The 17500-nt window shown below is 38.6% G+C and overlaps 2 protein-coding genes across 2 annotated transcripts in view; both read left to right on the top strand.

The window, feature by feature from the left end:
* The first annotated feature begins 2624 nt into the window (after nucleotides 1-2624).
* Nucleotides 2625-17500, top strand: part of LOC143024568 (arylsulfatase B-like) — a 15241-nt gene continuing 365 nt past the window's right edge. Inside the window, exons 1-11 of the mRNA XM_076183380.1 lie at nucleotides 2625-2701; nucleotides 5919-6046; nucleotides 8102-8265; nucleotides 9917-10020; nucleotides 10172-10284; nucleotides 12051-12109; nucleotides 12505-12609; nucleotides 13180-13366; nucleotides 14379-14694; nucleotides 15846-15922; nucleotides 16651-17500. The exon at nucleotides 16651-17500 is cut by the window's right edge and continues 365 nt beyond it. Of these exons, the coding sequence (XP_076039495.1) occupies nucleotides 2625-2701; nucleotides 5919-6046; nucleotides 8102-8265; nucleotides 9917-10020; nucleotides 10172-10284; nucleotides 12051-12109; nucleotides 12505-12609; nucleotides 13180-13366; nucleotides 14379-14694; nucleotides 15846-15922; nucleotides 16651-16835 (1515 nt within the window). The 3' untranslated portion in view covers nucleotides 16836-17500. The remainder of the gene's footprint in view (nucleotides 2702-5918; nucleotides 6047-8101; nucleotides 8266-9916; nucleotides 10021-10171; nucleotides 10285-12050; nucleotides 12110-12504; nucleotides 12610-13179; nucleotides 13367-14378; nucleotides 14695-15845; nucleotides 15923-16650) is intronic.
* Nucleotides 7458-17500, top strand: part of LOC143024356 (histone-lysine N-methyltransferase SETMAR-like) — a 213640-nt gene continuing 203597 nt past the window's right edge. Inside the window, exon 1 of the mRNA XM_076183150.1 lies at nucleotides 7458-8001. Within this exon, the coding sequence (XP_076039265.1) occupies nucleotides 7495-7929 (435 nt within the window). The 5' untranslated portion in view covers nucleotides 7458-7494 and the 3' untranslated portion in view covers nucleotides 7930-8001. The remainder of the gene's footprint in view (nucleotides 8002-17500) is intronic.

Genomic DNA, 17500 nt, shown 5'->3' with positions numbered 1-17500 from the left:
GGAAAAAAAAAGACGCTGGTCAAGCGGCTAAGTTGCATTAAATGCTTGTCCTCACTTCATTTTTTTTAAATAAGAAATAAAAAGTCATATTTTCGGATGTGATGAAGTGATTTTTCCTAAATCTATCACAAATAACAGACATTTCTCCTCCCACGCGTTTATAAACTTAAATAACAATGTTTCACAAATAAACCCAACCCTGTCTTGAAGAAGAAGAAGAAGAAGAAGAAGAAGAAAAAAACAGGTATAGAGAACATGACAAGAATAAATAAGCTCCATTCATGAGCCTCCATGCAATAAATTCTGCATTCGTTGTCACATATAATTACACCTTTCCGTTTCCAGAACATTGAATGATAAATTCATTCACAAAGCGGTCGGTTGGAAAACGACGACGACGATGAAAACGACGACGACGCTGTATCATCGACTAGTAAATAAAAACGTTCGTACTACCTATCAAATTGAAAAAGAATTGTAGAATTAATGCGTAATCGTCAATTTTGCCCAACAAGTCTATCAAGAGACAAAAACATGTTGGAAAATGAGAGAATGTATTTGAAAGGCTACGACAATAGGATTCACTATGACAACTGGAACCCATAAAGGATGCAATTCTTCTTGTCGGATTTGATTCCTTGTTGCCCGCACAAGCATAGGATCGGGAAGGGATTTGCGACCTTACAAACAGATAGACACACACACACACACACACACACACACACACACACACACACACACACACACACACGCGCGGCTCAAACCTAGCAACAAGCGGCTATTAATAAACTTGGTTTCCTACAGTCATTCTACCTTAATCTATCTTTTCTCCTCACTATTTCCGGTTCCATTCACACTTGCATCTCTTATCCTTTTAATCCCTTCGCACTCTGACATGGAACTGCCTAGTTTAGGCCTTGTGGTGTCTTGCAGCCTCCTGCATTCTTATGTTCTTATGTAAGTTCTCTATTCTGAAGTAAGCTGGACGATTGTATTCAGATGAACAGAAGCCAGACTAGGGAAAGGGAGGAAGAGAAAGAGAGAGAGAGAGAGAGAGAGAGAGAGAGAGAGAGAGAGAGAGAGAGAGAGAGAGAGAGAGAGAGAGAGAGAGAGAGAGAGAGAGAGAGAGAGAGAGAGAGAGAGAGAGAGAGGAGGGAACGAGGGAGAGATAGATAGAGAGGGAGAAAGAGAGCGAGAGGGAGAAAGAGAGGGAGAAAGAGAGAGAGAGAGAGAGAGAGAGAGAGAGAGAGAGAGAGAGAGAGAGAGAGAGAGAGAGAGAGAGAGAGAGAGAGAGAGAGAGAGAGAGAGAGAGAGAGAGAGAGAGAGAGAGAGAGAGAGAGAGAGAGAGAGAGAGAGAGAACGCACAGCCAGAAACAATTAATTATCTTGCAGGTGGTAAGCGGCACCAACTCGACGTAGAAACGACCTGCCTCGCTCTCCCTCTCGCAGAGCTCACAAGCGCCACCGGATCGGCCGAGCGCAGACCAACACAGCAGCGGGTTCACTTCGGAACGTGAGTGTTGCGCGCGCAGGTACGTTTGGCAACCATCAGCTTTGTGGTTCTCAACATACATACATACATACATATATATATATGAATATATATATATATATATATATATATATATATATATATATATATATATATATATATATATATATATATATATATATATGAGTCCTTGGCCGTACCCCGTTTCAATTTCTGCATGTTGGCCTTCACTGGTCTCCCGATGTTGATAGCTTAGAATTAAAGTGCATTGTGGTCGATAAAAATACATATACATATATGTATATATATATATATATATATATATACGTATATGCATATATATATATATATATACATCTATTTAAGACATTATCAAGGAATAGACGAAAACGTTCGGACTAAGCTTCTTATTTCCCAGTGGTTTTTTCTGCATATTATTTTCACATGTGCCTTGTGAATTACTGCAATATATATATATATATAAATATATATACTATATATATCTATATATATATATATACATATATATATATATATATACTAAAACCACAGTCGGAGCATAAAAAATGAAACGGTGAACCTCTGAATTTCGAATGTAAGATACAGTCCTCCTCGCTACTGAAGAGTACTGGAGCTTACAATCGAAATATATAGACTCAAAGTTTCCAGTTTTGTCTTATGATCTGAGTGTGGTTTTAGTTCCGGTTTACGAATGAGCTATTGCATTTTTCATCAGTAATATATATATATATATATATATATATATATATATATATATATATATATATATATATATATATATGAGAAGATATGAAGTCTGGGATCGATGTTGAAGGGTGAAGCGTAAACACCAGACTCAAAGTGGGAAGTGTAATGCCCGAGGACTAGGACCGAAACGTCGGGTATTAGACTTCCCGCATTGAGTCTGGTGTTTACTCTTCTCTCCTTTCAACATATGTATATATATATATATATATTTATGTATATATATATATATGAATATATATATATATATATGTATATATATATATATACATATATATATACATATATATATATATATATATATATATATATATATATATGTATGAGAAATTCGCTAGTGAACAGCGCCATCAATCAGATAATTCTTATGACCGTCGCGCAGAGGTCAGTGGTCGAGCAGTGTAAGACGGCAGTCATGGGATCTCTTGGCGCCTTGAGCAGCAGGTTCGTCGAATCCTCTGCGCGACGCTCATAAGAAATTATCTGACATATACATACATATATATATATATATATATATATACATATATGTATATATAATATAATATATATATATAGTATATATACATATATGTATATATACATATACATATATATATACATATATATATACATATATATATATATATATATATATATATATACATATATACATATGACGTAAGCGGAGTAGGAAAAATAGGAGTCTTAGTCTTGAGTTTATTCCTGACTAGTCTTACTCATAATCAGCAATTAAGTTTTAAGAACTTTTTAACATTCCCTTTTCATCATTTTTTTTCAGTTTAACTCGTATCTTTAATGAATTTAGTGTCCAAGTTGTCTTTAAGAATAACAACACTGTTAAAAAAAAAGGTTGATTAAAAATTCACCTACTTGTAATGAAGGTTGTGTTTATATTATCCCTTGCAATTTTTTTTTAACTTTAATCATATTGGACAAACAGGCAAGGATTTAAAATTGAGAATAAACCAACATATATATAACATCAGAACAGGGCAAGTTTCAAGTGGGTTGTTTTTGTAATCAAGAGATTTTAATTATCGCACTGATTGGGATAACACAAAGAAAATTGTCTTAAGTAAGGACATTGAGGAGAGGGATATCATAGAATCATGTTATATAAAAGCTTCATTTGAGAACAAAGGATTACAAAGGATTACAAAGGATTACAAAGGCGGAGCATGCCGACAGGAGACCTTTTGATCCATATCTAGGTCGGATGCGAAAAAAAAAATCATATTAATAATAAAATAATAGATAAAAACTATGATAATGTAAATAACAAATAAAATACATAAATAAATGCATAGGTATAGTTAAATAATAAACAAACAGGTAAATAGTAAATAATAATTAATTGACATATAACTAATAATAAATAAAAATCAGACAGACAAATGATAACAAAACAAAAACAAATAATATAAGATAAATTATAATCATTACAGCATCTTACTTAGGTATTTATCTAAATGATTCTTAAAGCTTCGAACTGAACTACATTGCACTACCTGTGCAGGAAGTTTATTCCATTCATTAACTACACGGTTGGCAAAGTTGTTTCTACCTACTTCCAAATTGAATCTATTTCCGGAGAGTTTAAGACCATTGTTTCTTGTCTGATTCTCATTCAATGTAAAAATTTGGTCACTTTTGATGTTGTCAATTCCCTTTAGAATTTTAAAGACCTGTATCAAGTCACCTCTGAGTCTACGCTTTTTTAGGGAAAATAGATTCATATGTTTTAGTCGATTTTCGTATGATTTATTTTTGATATTTGGAATCAGTTTTGTGGCTCGCCGTTGTACTTTTTCCAATCTGTCAATGTCTTTAATGAGATTCGGTGACTATACGGAAACAGCATATTCCAAATGTGGACGAACTAACGATTTATATAGCTTGTTAATGAGTGATGGACTTTTGAAGTCAAAAGATCGCGCAATCAGTCCTAGAATCTTATTTGCTTTCTCAGAGGCTGAAATACACTGCTTGGATGATTTGAGGTCGTTACTGATAATTACGCCGAGATCTTTTTCACTATCCACTTTTGTTAACGAATTTCCAAATAACTTGTAATCGTACTTACTGTTATTTTTACCTATGTGCATGACCTTGCATTTACTTGTGTTAAATTTCATTAGCCACTTTTCAGACCATTGCTGTAATTGATCTAAATCTTCTTTAATATCTAATTGGTTTGAGTGATCATTTGCCACTCCGCACAGTTTTGTATCATCAGTAAATTTGGAAACAGTAGATTTTAGTCCATGGTCTATATCATTTATATATACTATGAATAGAAGTGGCCCAAGAACGGAACCCTGAGGAACTCCACTTGTAACATTTTTCCATCCAGAAGTTTTTCCATTTAAAACAACTCTCTGTTTTTTATCATTCAACCAATTACTAGTCCAACTTAATAGGCTACCACTTATTCCGTGTAAAGCTAATTTAGTAATTAGTCTTTCGTGTGGGACGGTATCGAAAGCTTTTGCAAAGTCTAGATATATTAAATCTATATTGTTTCTTTTATCATAATTCGAGATAACTGTGTTGTAGAATTCGAGTAAGTTAGTCACGCAAGAACGTTTCCGTCTGAAACCATGCTGGCTATCATTTATCAAACGGTTACTTTCTAAATGATGTTCGATAGCATCTCTGATGATAGTTTCCATTATTTTTCCTACGATTGAAGTCAAACTTATAGGCCTATAGTTATTTGGTTTCTTTTTGTCACCTTTTTTGAATATGGGAGTAACGTTAGCTAGCTTCCATTCTCTTGGGACATCTCCGGATATGATGGATTTCTTGAAAATAATTTCTAATGGAACAACAATCTCATTTTTCATTTCCTTTAAGATTCTTGGATGCCAACCGTCAGGCCCTGGTGTTTTATTAACTTTGAGTTTGTCTATACACATGAATATGAGTATGGGAATGTATAAATTAGATAACTTTATATCATACAAAATTGTTGACAGTAGCCGGCTCAAACGTCCGACAGGGTTGAGAGAGTGAGGTCATCATGGACCTGTCCTAATTCCCCCCCAAGTGTGCTTCTTTTGAATATATATTGGCATTGTTTCCTTACTCTGTACCTTTGAAAATGTCTTAAATAGACGAGAAAGTTCGGTCACCTTTCATTTTATTTTCCAAGTGGTTTTATTACACATTTTGTGAATCACGTGTTTTGTGATTTATCCGCATATATATATATCTATCTATCTATATATATATATATATATATATATATATATATATATATATAAACATATATATACTGTATGTATATATGTATGTATATATACATATATATATATATATATACAGTATATATGTAATATCTATTTTTTTTTTTTTTTGGGGGGGGGTCTCAATTATAACAGGTTACCGCGTGCTTCTGGTCCATAGGAGTGTCACTACTGATATTGGGTGAGGAATCCAGAGGCCACTTTCCTTCCTCATCTAGATAAACATGATTTGACTGTCACATCGAAATTTCGAAACCTCTTTTACTTGATCATGTGATATACTCATGTGTCATTATTCGTTCATTGCAGAATTGTAGACCGAGCTAAACTAACTCGATTTTATTTGTTTATTTTATTAATTATTCATCTATTTACTCCTCTAAATATTTACTTATTATCTCGTGTTTCAGCTCTGCAAGAATGAAGTCTTCGTATCTATCGCTGTGCTTCTGTTTCCTGGTTTTGGCGGGAAACTTCGAACTCCACCAGACACGAAACGCTCCACCCAACATAGTTTTTCTTTTGGCTGACGACTTAGGTAAAAAAGAATGTATTTATAATTTTGTGGTAAATATGAGGTTAGAAATATTTTCATTTTTGCCTGTGAAATGGAATTGTCATGGACACTTTCTGTTTATATGAAAAACTTGTTTTTGTCTTTTCGTAATATTCGTACAAGTGCGTCATAGTTGTCGTACATCGGCAAGCGTTTGCTTACAAGAAAAAAAAAATAAAGCGACTGTTGAAGAGTTAAGAATGAAAAAACACATCGTTCGTTATTATATTTATCTACATACTTTAATGGTGCTACATGGAAAGATATGCAAATATGTTTCGAATTTCCTTAGCCAATTATGTTGATACAGATTGTGAATCCGTAGGTGCCTTTATCCAATGAAGATATTGCTTTAGTTAGAAAAGAGTAATATTCCAGTACGATATACATGAAAAAGGATACATGTAAATACTATATTACTCTCTGTATCAAAACTGGAGAGATGTTTTGCGTTCTTTATATTTTAAGTTTTTTTTTTTACAATACCAAACTATCAAGATTAAAAACTATCTACTATGCGTTTTGTAGTGGCGTAACAAAATGTCGATGAAACTGCATGTTCATGTCGGGTAGGAGTGATCGAATACGTTTTTTTTTTTTCTCTTCCAATATACTAGGGGTGATCAGAAAGTAATGACAGTCGGACTCGTAGCTGAGAGACTATAAGTGTTGGGGGGGCGGGGAGCAAGGGGCAGCAAGTGTTGCCTGTTGTTGCATGTTTGAGCTTGTCGCTGTTTGTCTAGCTTACATTTTATCGTTGCGCTGTGCGATTGCGTCATTGTTGGTTTGCCTCTCTAACCGGAAACATGGATTTTTCGAAAGAAGGCTGCAGATTCTACACCTTCACAAGGTGGAAACTCGGGAAAAAAGCAACGGAGATCAGAGAGGAATTGTTGCAAGTTTTTCCCGAGTCTACTCCATCACTGGAAACTGTTTCCCGCTGGATTCGAGCTTTCGCAGCCGGAAAATTGCAGCTAGATGATCATCGTCCTGGCCGCCCTCGGACATCCGTGACCGAAGCAACGACGGTCCGTGCGCGGGCCATCATTGACGAAGATCCAACTGTTACTCTTCGATTCTTATCCTTGGAGCTCGGTGTCAGTTATGGGAGCGCACATGACATTGTGCATGAACACTTAGGGCTGAGGAAGAAGTGTGCTCGATGGATACCTCATATGCTTACGGAAGAGCAGAAGAGCGACCTGGTGCGGATTTGTCGTCTATGGCTGGCTGAATTTGAGCCAAATGGTCCGAAACGGTTCTCAGATGTAGCTACCGGAGATGAGTGTTGGATTTATTTCTTCACCACCAGAGACAAGCAGTCTAACATGGTGTGGTTCAGTGATGAAGAACCTCGACCTCAGATTCTGAAGGAAGGATTTCGCAGCAGGAAGCGCCTTTTCACCATCTTCTTCAATTCACAAGGACCAATGTGTGTGGATGTAATGCCTCAACAGTGTACTATCACAGCCCAGTACTACACTGATCACGTCCTTCCTCGAGTCCTGGAATATCAGGCCAAGACTGCACCAACCCGTCGCCGATCGCGCCTTTTGCTGCACCATGACAATGCTGCCCCCCACAAAGCTCGCCTCACTGTGCAGTTCCTGGAGCAGCAGGGGATCACACTTCTCCCCCACCCACCCTACTTGCCTGACCTTGCTCCCTGTGATTTTTGGTTGTTTCCAAAGATCAAGGGTGCGATCGCAGGGAAGCTGTTTCATCGCATCCAAGATCTGGCGCGAGCAGTCAATTCAGAGCTACGAGGTATATCGGCTTCTGAGTACCGTGAGTGCTTCATGAAGTGGCGAAAGAGGATGGAACGTTGCATAGAGGCAGGAGGGGAGTACTTTGAAGGAATGTAGGCCACTATTTGGATTTACCTCTGTACCGTGAAAATATATGGTATCACTGTCATTACTTTTTGATCACCCCTCGTATCTAAACAAATATCTGTACGTGAGACAAATTAAAGCAAACCAATACTAGTCCTTATGCAACACTGAAATATGTTCTATTTTTGCCCACCTCGTCTAGGATGGAATGACGTATCCTGGCACAATTCTGACGTCATATCGCCTCATCTGCAACAGCTCCAAGACACAGGGATAAAGCTGGACCAGCACTATGTCCAACCGACCTGCACACCTACTAGAGCCGCTCTCTTAACTGGACACTATCCTTATAAAATGGGTAGACAGGTAAACTAGTTCAGCATATATCCAGAGAGGTTTTCTTTGTGTTGTATATAAAACGGGGTGTACAGCCATGTTCATATTATCTTATGTATAAACCTGATGTCTACATAGTTTCAAATCCCATGCACAGGGTCGTCTATTTGCTTTCTAGTCTACGTTAAGCAAAGGAGTATAATCATTTCTATAAGTACAAAATTAATAAGTTGATCCACAAGAAACCAAGGCTTGCTTTGACTCGATAACCCCCCCGTGTTAGGTGGAAAGGGCTATTGATATAAAGTCACCCAAAAATGTCCCTTAATGTTCTAAGGTCAAAGTTCATGAGTAAGTCTTCTTGTATGAGTGTTTCGACTTGATTCCTACTTTATAAGGGTCATTGCGATCGTTGTGTATGTACATGTAACACATGTTTGTGACCGCTACAAGAGCAGTGCAATTCCACCCATAGAACACATTATGAACTCAAATTAGTCTTGTCCTAAAATCAGCGCAAACTGGACATTGTCAGTGTATTACTGTATCAGGAGGTGCCAAGATAAGAGAGAAGGAGGAGGGTGGAGGGGAGTGGAATATATAGGAAATGGATTGGGTGGGAGTGGTTTCTATGCCTTTTTCTTTTTTCTTTTTGGCTACCCCCCATGTAGGGGGAAAAAGCCTTTGGTATGTGTATGTATGTACTACTGTATCACAATGGATAGCTTTAGGTATTTGAGGTCGCATGTGGTAGGGAATGGAGGAATGGCGGTGGAAGCAAATTATAGGCTGAGAGAAGTAAGTAAACGCCTTAGAGGATTAATAAGTGTTGTGAGAAATAGATATCTAGGAATGGATGCAAAGAGAAGACTATAAAATGGGGTAATTGTGCCGATGGCACTGTATGGGACAGAGGCCTGAAATTTAAGAGAGGAAAAGTTTAAATGTGTTTGAGATGAAATGTCTGAGAAATATGGTAAGGGTTACAAGGTTGGATAGAGTGAGAAACGGGGAGGTGAGGGGGAGAGTGCAAGTGGAAAAAAAGATGACAGTTAGGGCTGATCAAAGCGTATTTGGATGGTTTGGACACATGGGAAGAATGAGTGAAGAAAGATTAGTGAAATAAGTGTGGAAGGCAGAGGTGGATGGAGTGAACATGAGGGGACGACCGAGGATGAGATGGATGGATGGGGTAAAAGGAGCTTTGGGAAAGAGGGGAATGTGTGTTGTGCAAGGAAGGGAGAAGGCAGGAGATAGGGGTGAGTGGAGAATGGTTGTGTGTAGATGATATTGTTATGCAAGGAAGGGTAGGGGATGGGGGGTTACCAAGTGGTTATGTGTTAATGATATTTTGACGCAGCCCGAAGGGATTTCTCCCCATCTTTTTTTCTGCATGAGGGGACGGAGAGGAGGGGGGCGCCGATTAAATGAAAAGGCCTTGCTAGGGATGTGCTGTGTCTTGCTGCATTGCATCTGACCCAGTGATGACCCGACATCCACGAGGAGCTAAGATGAGAGGGAGGGAAAGGGTAGTAGGTGGGAGTGGCTACTTGCCTTTTGATTTGGCTATCCCCTTTTGTAAGAGGAGAAAAAACATTGGTATATAGATAGATTATTATTATATCATTAATAAGATAAAGTTGACATCAGTTTTGTTTTCATAACATTCACACCTCTACAGGGACTATGTCTCAAGCCGAAACAGCCGACAGGTCTCACCCTCGACAAGACGCTACTCCCAGAGAAACTGAAGGAACTTGGGTACTCTACACACTTGGTAGGGAAGTGAGTATCTACTACTTTTGCCATGGCACGATGTTAACAGAGCGACACAGTTTACCGTACAATCTTACATCGACAGTGACTCACACTATGACGACGTGATCGATGTGCTGCGTGTGTGATCAACGAACACCGGTTTGCTCTCTTTCGGTAGATGGCACCTGGGATTCTGCGACTGGGCCTACACGCCGACACGTCGAGGATTTGACACGTTTTACGGGTTCTACCTCGGGTCGGGGGACCACTACGAACACACGCGAACAGACGGTGAAGCCAACTCGCTTTTGGCCAAGCTTTTTAAGGGAGGAACTTTGCCTTGCAATATGTAGCCTAGGCCAGCTTTGTTTAAGTTGCACAATGCTTCTGTGCTTATTTCAACCACCTCAATTAGTACAGCTGCTATTCATCAATTTGTCTCTTAAGGGCCATTTACACGGTCTAACAGTTTGACAAACCCGGTTTGTCAAACAAGTGTTTGAAGTGATGTTTCACCGTGTGAATAGGGTATTTGGTTGTAAAACACGTTCGACAAACCTGTTTGACGACCAAATACCCCATTCACACGGTCAAACATCACTTCAAAAACTTGTCTGACAAACCGGGTTTGTCAAACTGTTAGACCATGTAAATGGCCTTTTAGACGGCGGCTGGGGTGCTCGTGAGTCTATGGTGCCCCCAGACAAAGCATCCACACAACTCGTATACAATAAAATCCCTTTAGCACCCCGTTCCCCTCTCAGCAGCTCATGGATGAAGGACCATCCTTCACTCCCGCAACACTACTCGAGTCGAACGAGGCAAAAATGGCATGAGTAGTGATCCGCATTAAAGTGGAAAAAATCTGAACGGAAAAAAATCCTTTTAATCCAGAGATAGTTTTTTCAGAGCTGAACAGAAATAGTTTTATATTTCCAAGAACTATTCATGTTTCTCAACTGCAACTCGGTAAAAAACGGGGAGGCAATTTCTTAAATTGTTGAAAATGTATAGTCTCGAGTTACGAAAGTAACAAAAAGAAAACATTGCCATTTGTGAAACATATTAAAAAAAAATCATGTCACAGTACTCCACGTGGATGCAATCTTCACGCGAAACCAAAAAACCCCATCACAAAACCCTCACTGTGTTCAGCGCAAAGCACATGAAGATAAAAACAATATATTTCTAAATTTCAATGAGCTCCAATAGTTTCTAATAGTTTCCAATGGTTTCTAATCGTCTACAATGGAATAGCACATCGACATAGAATCTTTTGGTCCATTAAACGTGGAAACAAAAAACACATCGCTAAGGTGCTTGGGGAAATAAATATCAAACCTTCGAACTAAATAAAATCCTTTGTTAGAAGTTTTTTTCTTTTTCGGTGAATCTATCTGCTTCCCGATGAAGTCTGCCTCACTGCAAACACAACCATCACCTCTTCCTCCTCTTCCTCCTCCTCCTCCTCCTCCTCCTCCTTTCCACAAACGTAGTCGAACGCTGAACTTCAGGTCTCTTTGTCATCCTCACTGTTTACGTTCTTAGCCTTTGCAATGCAAAAAAATAAACAAATATAAGTAAATAGATAGACAATTAAACAAATGAATAAGTATATACAAATAAATAGATAAATAAATACAAATAAAGATAAATCAATAAATCACTTGTTTATATATTCTAGTGGACGTTTAATGCTCCTTTTTTTTTCTTCAAAATGAGAATTTCCTGCTACCAGCTGTCTCTCCACGCACGCGCGCACGCACATACACTCGCACGCGCGCACGCACGCACACACACTCGCACGCACGCACGCACGCACGCACACACACTCGCACGCACGCACGCACACACATATTCACACACACACACACACACACACACACACACACACACACACACACACACACACACACACACACACACACACACACACACACACACACACACACACACACACACACACACACACACTATCCTTCCGAATATATGCTTTTTTTAACAAACAATATATAGTTTTTACTTCTATCTCTACATTTTTCTTGTTTTCATTGCAGGCTACGACTTCAGAGACCAGGAAAATGTCGATTTTTCGGCCAGTGGGATCTATTCGACAGTAAGTACGCTAATAAGGTCCTGGGAACACATGAAGTGGGTGGTCACTGACCGTTTTATGTCACAGTCTTGATCTTTCATCTGTGTCTCTTGTTACCACTTTTTTATGGTTAATACAAAAAAAATTAATTAGGCAGTTGTCAGGTGTTTCTAGTTTATTTATTTTCTAATGTAAATATGTTTGTCTATGAACAGCTTTGCAAAACGTTCTGCTAGATAAAGAAAAATAGCTAAATTTGTTTTTAAGGCCAACTCCTATTTCTTTAAGAAAAAAGAAAAAAACTTATCCATTTTCTTATACATATAGCAAATATCTTCTATCAGTCATCAACATCCAAAAGAAAATTTGATAGTAACTTATCCCAAGAAACGAATTAAAAGATCTGTCATTTGCAGACCTTGTTTACGAAGCGATCTGTGGAAATTCTTCGCAATGCGAGTCAAGTGGATCGACCGTTCTTCCTACTTGTAGCCTTCCAGAACGTCCATGGACCCAAACAGGTCGGTCTTACTGTCTCATATTCCCGGTCTCACGGTCCAGATCTCACGGTCTCACGGCTCCGGTCTCACTGCTCCGGTCTCACGGCCCCGGTCTCACGGCCCCGGTCTCACGGCCCTGTCTCATGGTCTCAAGGCTACGGTCTCACGGTCTCACGGCCCCGGTCTCACACTCTCAGTCTAACTGTTTCAGTCTCTCACTTTTCTTCTGAGTAAAGCGAAAGCTCTATCATCACATTAGTTGTAAAGCTACTGATGGGCTCATCCAGTCACTCAAAAACAGAAGGAAAAAAAGGTCTCATAGTTGTACATGGTCCTCTGTTTCAGCGTTGTATAGGAAAATGACATCTTAGTAAAAAGAGCAGCATTTGTTGTCGTTGTTACAACTGTTGTTAGTATTGTTCCAATTGTTGTTGTTATTGTTGCCCGGGACTTTTAGTCCTAAATGACAACCAAAGCAAAAAAAAAAAAAAAAAAAAAAATTCTCCACCCCTGATATGTTATGGTCGTGTCTGCAAGCGAAATCAACAAAGCCTCATTTTCATCTTACACATCCATCCCTTCCGGGTTCAGGTACCGGATCATTACGCTGATTTGTACCCGGCCACCCTCCCAGAGGAGACCCGGACACTCTTCGGGATGGCTACGGCGATGGACGAAGCCGTCGGAAATATCGTCCGAACACTGAAGGAGACTGGGCTTTACGAGAACACCCTTATCGTCTTCTCGTCAGATAACGGAGCGCCACTCGACAACAAGGGTGAGTACGCTGAGATTCTTTCTCCCGTGTTGTCCCGTGTATCACACTGGGTACTATTTTCTCTCCGTCTTTTGAAGTAGATTTACAGCACGCAACTTTTGGGAAGGAAAATAGTTTTCCTCGAGATTATCAAATAACATTCTATGTATTTTTGTTGAGAAAACAGAATATTTTTCCATGGAGATTTTACGGGGGGAAAAGTTCCGGAGGTTGGCGGTAACGCCGATTAATTGGAGGTTGGAGAAAAAATATCCTAATATGATAACCCCTTTACCAATGTTAGCTGTCATATTACTATCACACTGCATGAATTGGTCCACAAGGATAGAAGTGATGGTTAAGCTAGGGTCTACAACATCAGCACTGCTATCACAGTGGTGATAAAAATGTAAACAAGAGTAACGAGATATATAAAGATGACAATCTGATAATACGATTACAGTTAACACTTGATCTTTTATATGTGGCTAAAAGCAGACGAAATTTGTTCTCTGCTGGTGTGTGCTTAAGGTTCCAACAATTTTCTTAAGGTTAATTCCAGGCTATTTTATTCAGCCGAGGGACGGCTCATTGACTGGAAGGATTGGCAATACGATTACAAAACCGTCATTGAGTCAAGATCGTTTTACACTCGATGACTTGTCATCAAATGCTGCGAGTTCGTTTGAATAGAAAACGAATTCGGTTACATAGTTTCCTTTTCGATTCTCCAAATGTCAAATTACGTTTGCTTCATGTATTGAGAAACTGAATTAGAAGAACTTAGATCGATGCAAATATTTGACATTGCTGTAATACACCTATGGAAGTCTAGAATAATATAATATAAGCTAAGTTGACAAGAACCAGCACAGTGTGACACGACTGTCAGTCGCAGAACGTCAGAGTTTAAAAAAAATTCACAAAGCTCGACATGTCCAGCATTATCACCGTTATAATTTCTTTATTTTTCCTTTTCTGTTCATTTTTCTTATTTACTTATCTATTCATCGTGATTATTTTTTTCTAATAGGTAGTAACTATCCACTCCGAGGGAATAAAGGAAGCGTGTGGGAAGGTGGCACAAGGTCCGTTTCCTTTATCCACTCGCCTCTCTTGGGGCCAAATGTCCCTCGTGTCCACGGGGGCCTGTTCCACGTCACCGATTGGTACAACACCCTCCTGGAGGCGGCCTCAAGTGTCCGTGAAGGAGACCAAGAGAGCAGACAACTGCCCAACAATGATGGAGTTTCCCAGTGGAAGACTCTGACAGAAAATGCCCCTACAACGAGACACTGGATTGTGTATAACCTGGATAGGGAAAATGGATCTTTGATTGGAGGGATCAGGTGAGCTTCAGGAAGTCTTCGTTCTGAAGTACTGGTTTACCAAGAGAATGGTTAACAAAGGGAATAGACTTAGTAACCATGTACTAGTGAGTGCTGAAACTATTGGTCGTTTTAAGGTTAGATAACTTTACGGATGAGGATAAAAGGTGATAGTAGACATGGAACTGTCTAGTGTAGGCCTTATGGTCTCTTTCAGTCTCATTTATTCTTATGCTTGTTTTCCCTACAGCAAATATAGTGTCCTAAAAAACACTCAAGGGAACTCACAAATGTACTCACAAGTACATTTTTGAGATACTGTACGCATACGTATATATACATATATCCAGGCGAATTAAATATTCCAATACATTCGTAAAATAAATTGTGAATCCCACATTAAAAAAAAAACAACAACGCTGTTGAAGGTGACCATTAGATTACGACAACTGTCTGTGGCCGTTTTCAGCGGATCTCACTTTTTGTATTTCTGTATCGAGATATCGAGAGCTACGTGTTCTTAGGGCTCCTGGGAACAGGCCCGATGATACACTGAGTTCATAAGAGTCCTAGCTTAGGAAACAGATACCCAATTTCAATACTTCCTAAGGACAATGGCCCAATGATGCTATAACTAGCTTAGCAGTTTATAAACTCGTATTCAGAGTTATCCACTCACTTTTGACATCTTCCTTGATAGACAAGTGACCTGGCTAACCAAACACCCACACACCTCTACTATGCATCCCCCGACAAAGAACACAAACCCTAACATCACCATTGTGTACATCCTCCGCTGAAGAAGATCACGAACAGTGGTCGTAATATACGGATTACCTTTCAAAAATATTTCTCTTCTCCGAATGTAGGATTCACAGTTTATATACGTATATGTTTAGATATTTACATTTATATGTACACAAATATGTATGTATAATGTGTCCCCAAAAATGTACTCACCGAGTACATTTGTGAGTACTTTTATGAGAACTTTTTTAGGATACCATGTGTGTACGTAAAGTACTTGACTTGTAGTGCTGATAGAAATAGAGCGGTTTTTTTTATCATACATATCTCTTTTGAGACTAAAAGTCCACATTAGGCTATATCTACAATTGGTAAGCTTAACAATTCAAGTCGGTGTTGATATTTTAATGTTTTTTCTATTCTAGGTATAGACAGTACAAGTATGTTTTTGGACCTCAAGAATTTGGGATGGATAACAAGCCCTGGATTTTTGACATCGAAAGTTAGTTATTATCTTAACTGGTCCTGTTGAACAAGAACTATTACTTGTCCCTTTTCCATGTTTTTAGCAATCTATAAAACTTTGCTCATCTAAATATGCGAGAGGTCCTATGATCTAATAACAAAGTGCACGAGTCTAGAATCATTATCATTAGGTAATCATATGTATTTCTTCTAACTTTAGTGTTTTTTATGAACCCTGTAGGCTCAAATCAGATGTTCACTTTTCGAATAAAGATGACTGATGTTATAAATTCAGTCCAATTGTCTCTTCTCTCGTTTCTCACATTCAGAGAAACTACACTAATTCATTCTTTGTTTACACAAGATCTCAAGGTTATGATTCGTGTTCAATTGTCTCTTCTCTCGTTTCTTACATTCAGAGAAACTACACTAATTAATTCTTTGTTTCATACAAGATCTCAAGGTTATGATTCGTGTTCAATTGTCTCTTCTCTCGTTTCTTATATTCAGAGAAACTACACTAATTCATTCTTTGTTTCATACAAGATCTCAAGGTTATGATTCGTGTTCAATTGTCTCTTCTCTCGTTTCTTATATTCAGAGAAACTACACTAATTCATTCTTTGTTTCATACAAGATCTCAAGGTTATGATTCGTGTTCAATTGTCTCTTCTCTCGTTTCTTATATTCAGAGAAACTACACTAATTCATTCTTTGTTTCATACAAGATCTCAAGGCTATGATTCGTGTTCATATCTCCTACAGAGGATCCAGAAGAGGAGCATAATCTGGTGGAAGAGTTCCCCGACTTGGCCGCGTCCTTCCACGCCAAACTCGAGACCCTGGCCACCGAGATGGTTTCCAGCGATGACCTTCTGGAAGTGTCTGACGGGAAACCTTCCAAACGGGGCAACGTCTGGTCTCCAGGATGGTGTTCCTCATCGCCTTAGCTCTCAGCCTCCCATGGCCTGCTGGAGTCGAGCAGCACAGCAGGATAACCAGAAACACTAAGCTTTGTTCTCTGATTTCAAATTCGCTAAAGCCGCCTTCACGCTTCGTTCTTTACAGCAAACTCACAGCATTGGAGATAGATTGCTTTAGGGGTGGTTGTGGTGAAGGAGGAAGACAAGGAAGATGTCAAAGGGAGATGTGGAGAAAAAATCAACGAGACACAGGAGAGATGGTTTGAGCATGTAAAGAGGCTGACAGAAAAAACTTTGTGACGAATGTGTTCAATTCTGAAGACAGAAAATAGAAAATTAAAAAGTAAATGGTAGACATTGTCGAAGGTGTTTGCAGAGGATGGAGGTGAACACGGAAGAGGAGAAGATGTTCGTGCAAGATTTGGGAAAGAGGAAGAAGGTTTAATTTGGAGAGGAAGAAATGGGAGAAGAAAAAGAAGGAGGAATGTGACAGAGAGAAGTATGCACTTAAATGTCCGAGAAAGAGCGTATGTATATGAAAGATGGACATTTTGGGAAACAAATTCGCCATTCATCCTTTTAGTTTTATTTTATTTAATTTTATTTGATTTGATTTTGTTTTATTCTATTTTATTCTATTTTATTCTATTTTTGTTCTCCTACAAGAGTGATGCTGAAAATAGCTATTCTCT

The sequence above is a fragment of the Oratosquilla oratoria genome, chromosome 4 (genome assembly GCF_046742065.1).
Source record: "Oratosquilla oratoria isolate Oo_2021 chromosome 4, ASM4674206v1, whole genome shotgun sequence".
In the NCBI taxonomy this organism is placed as follows: domain Eukaryota; kingdom Metazoa; phylum Arthropoda; class Malacostraca; order Stomatopoda; family Squillidae; genus Oratosquilla; species Oratosquilla oratoria.
Note: the sequence above shows the minus strand (reverse complement) of the source record. Positions and strands in the feature narration are given on the sequence as shown.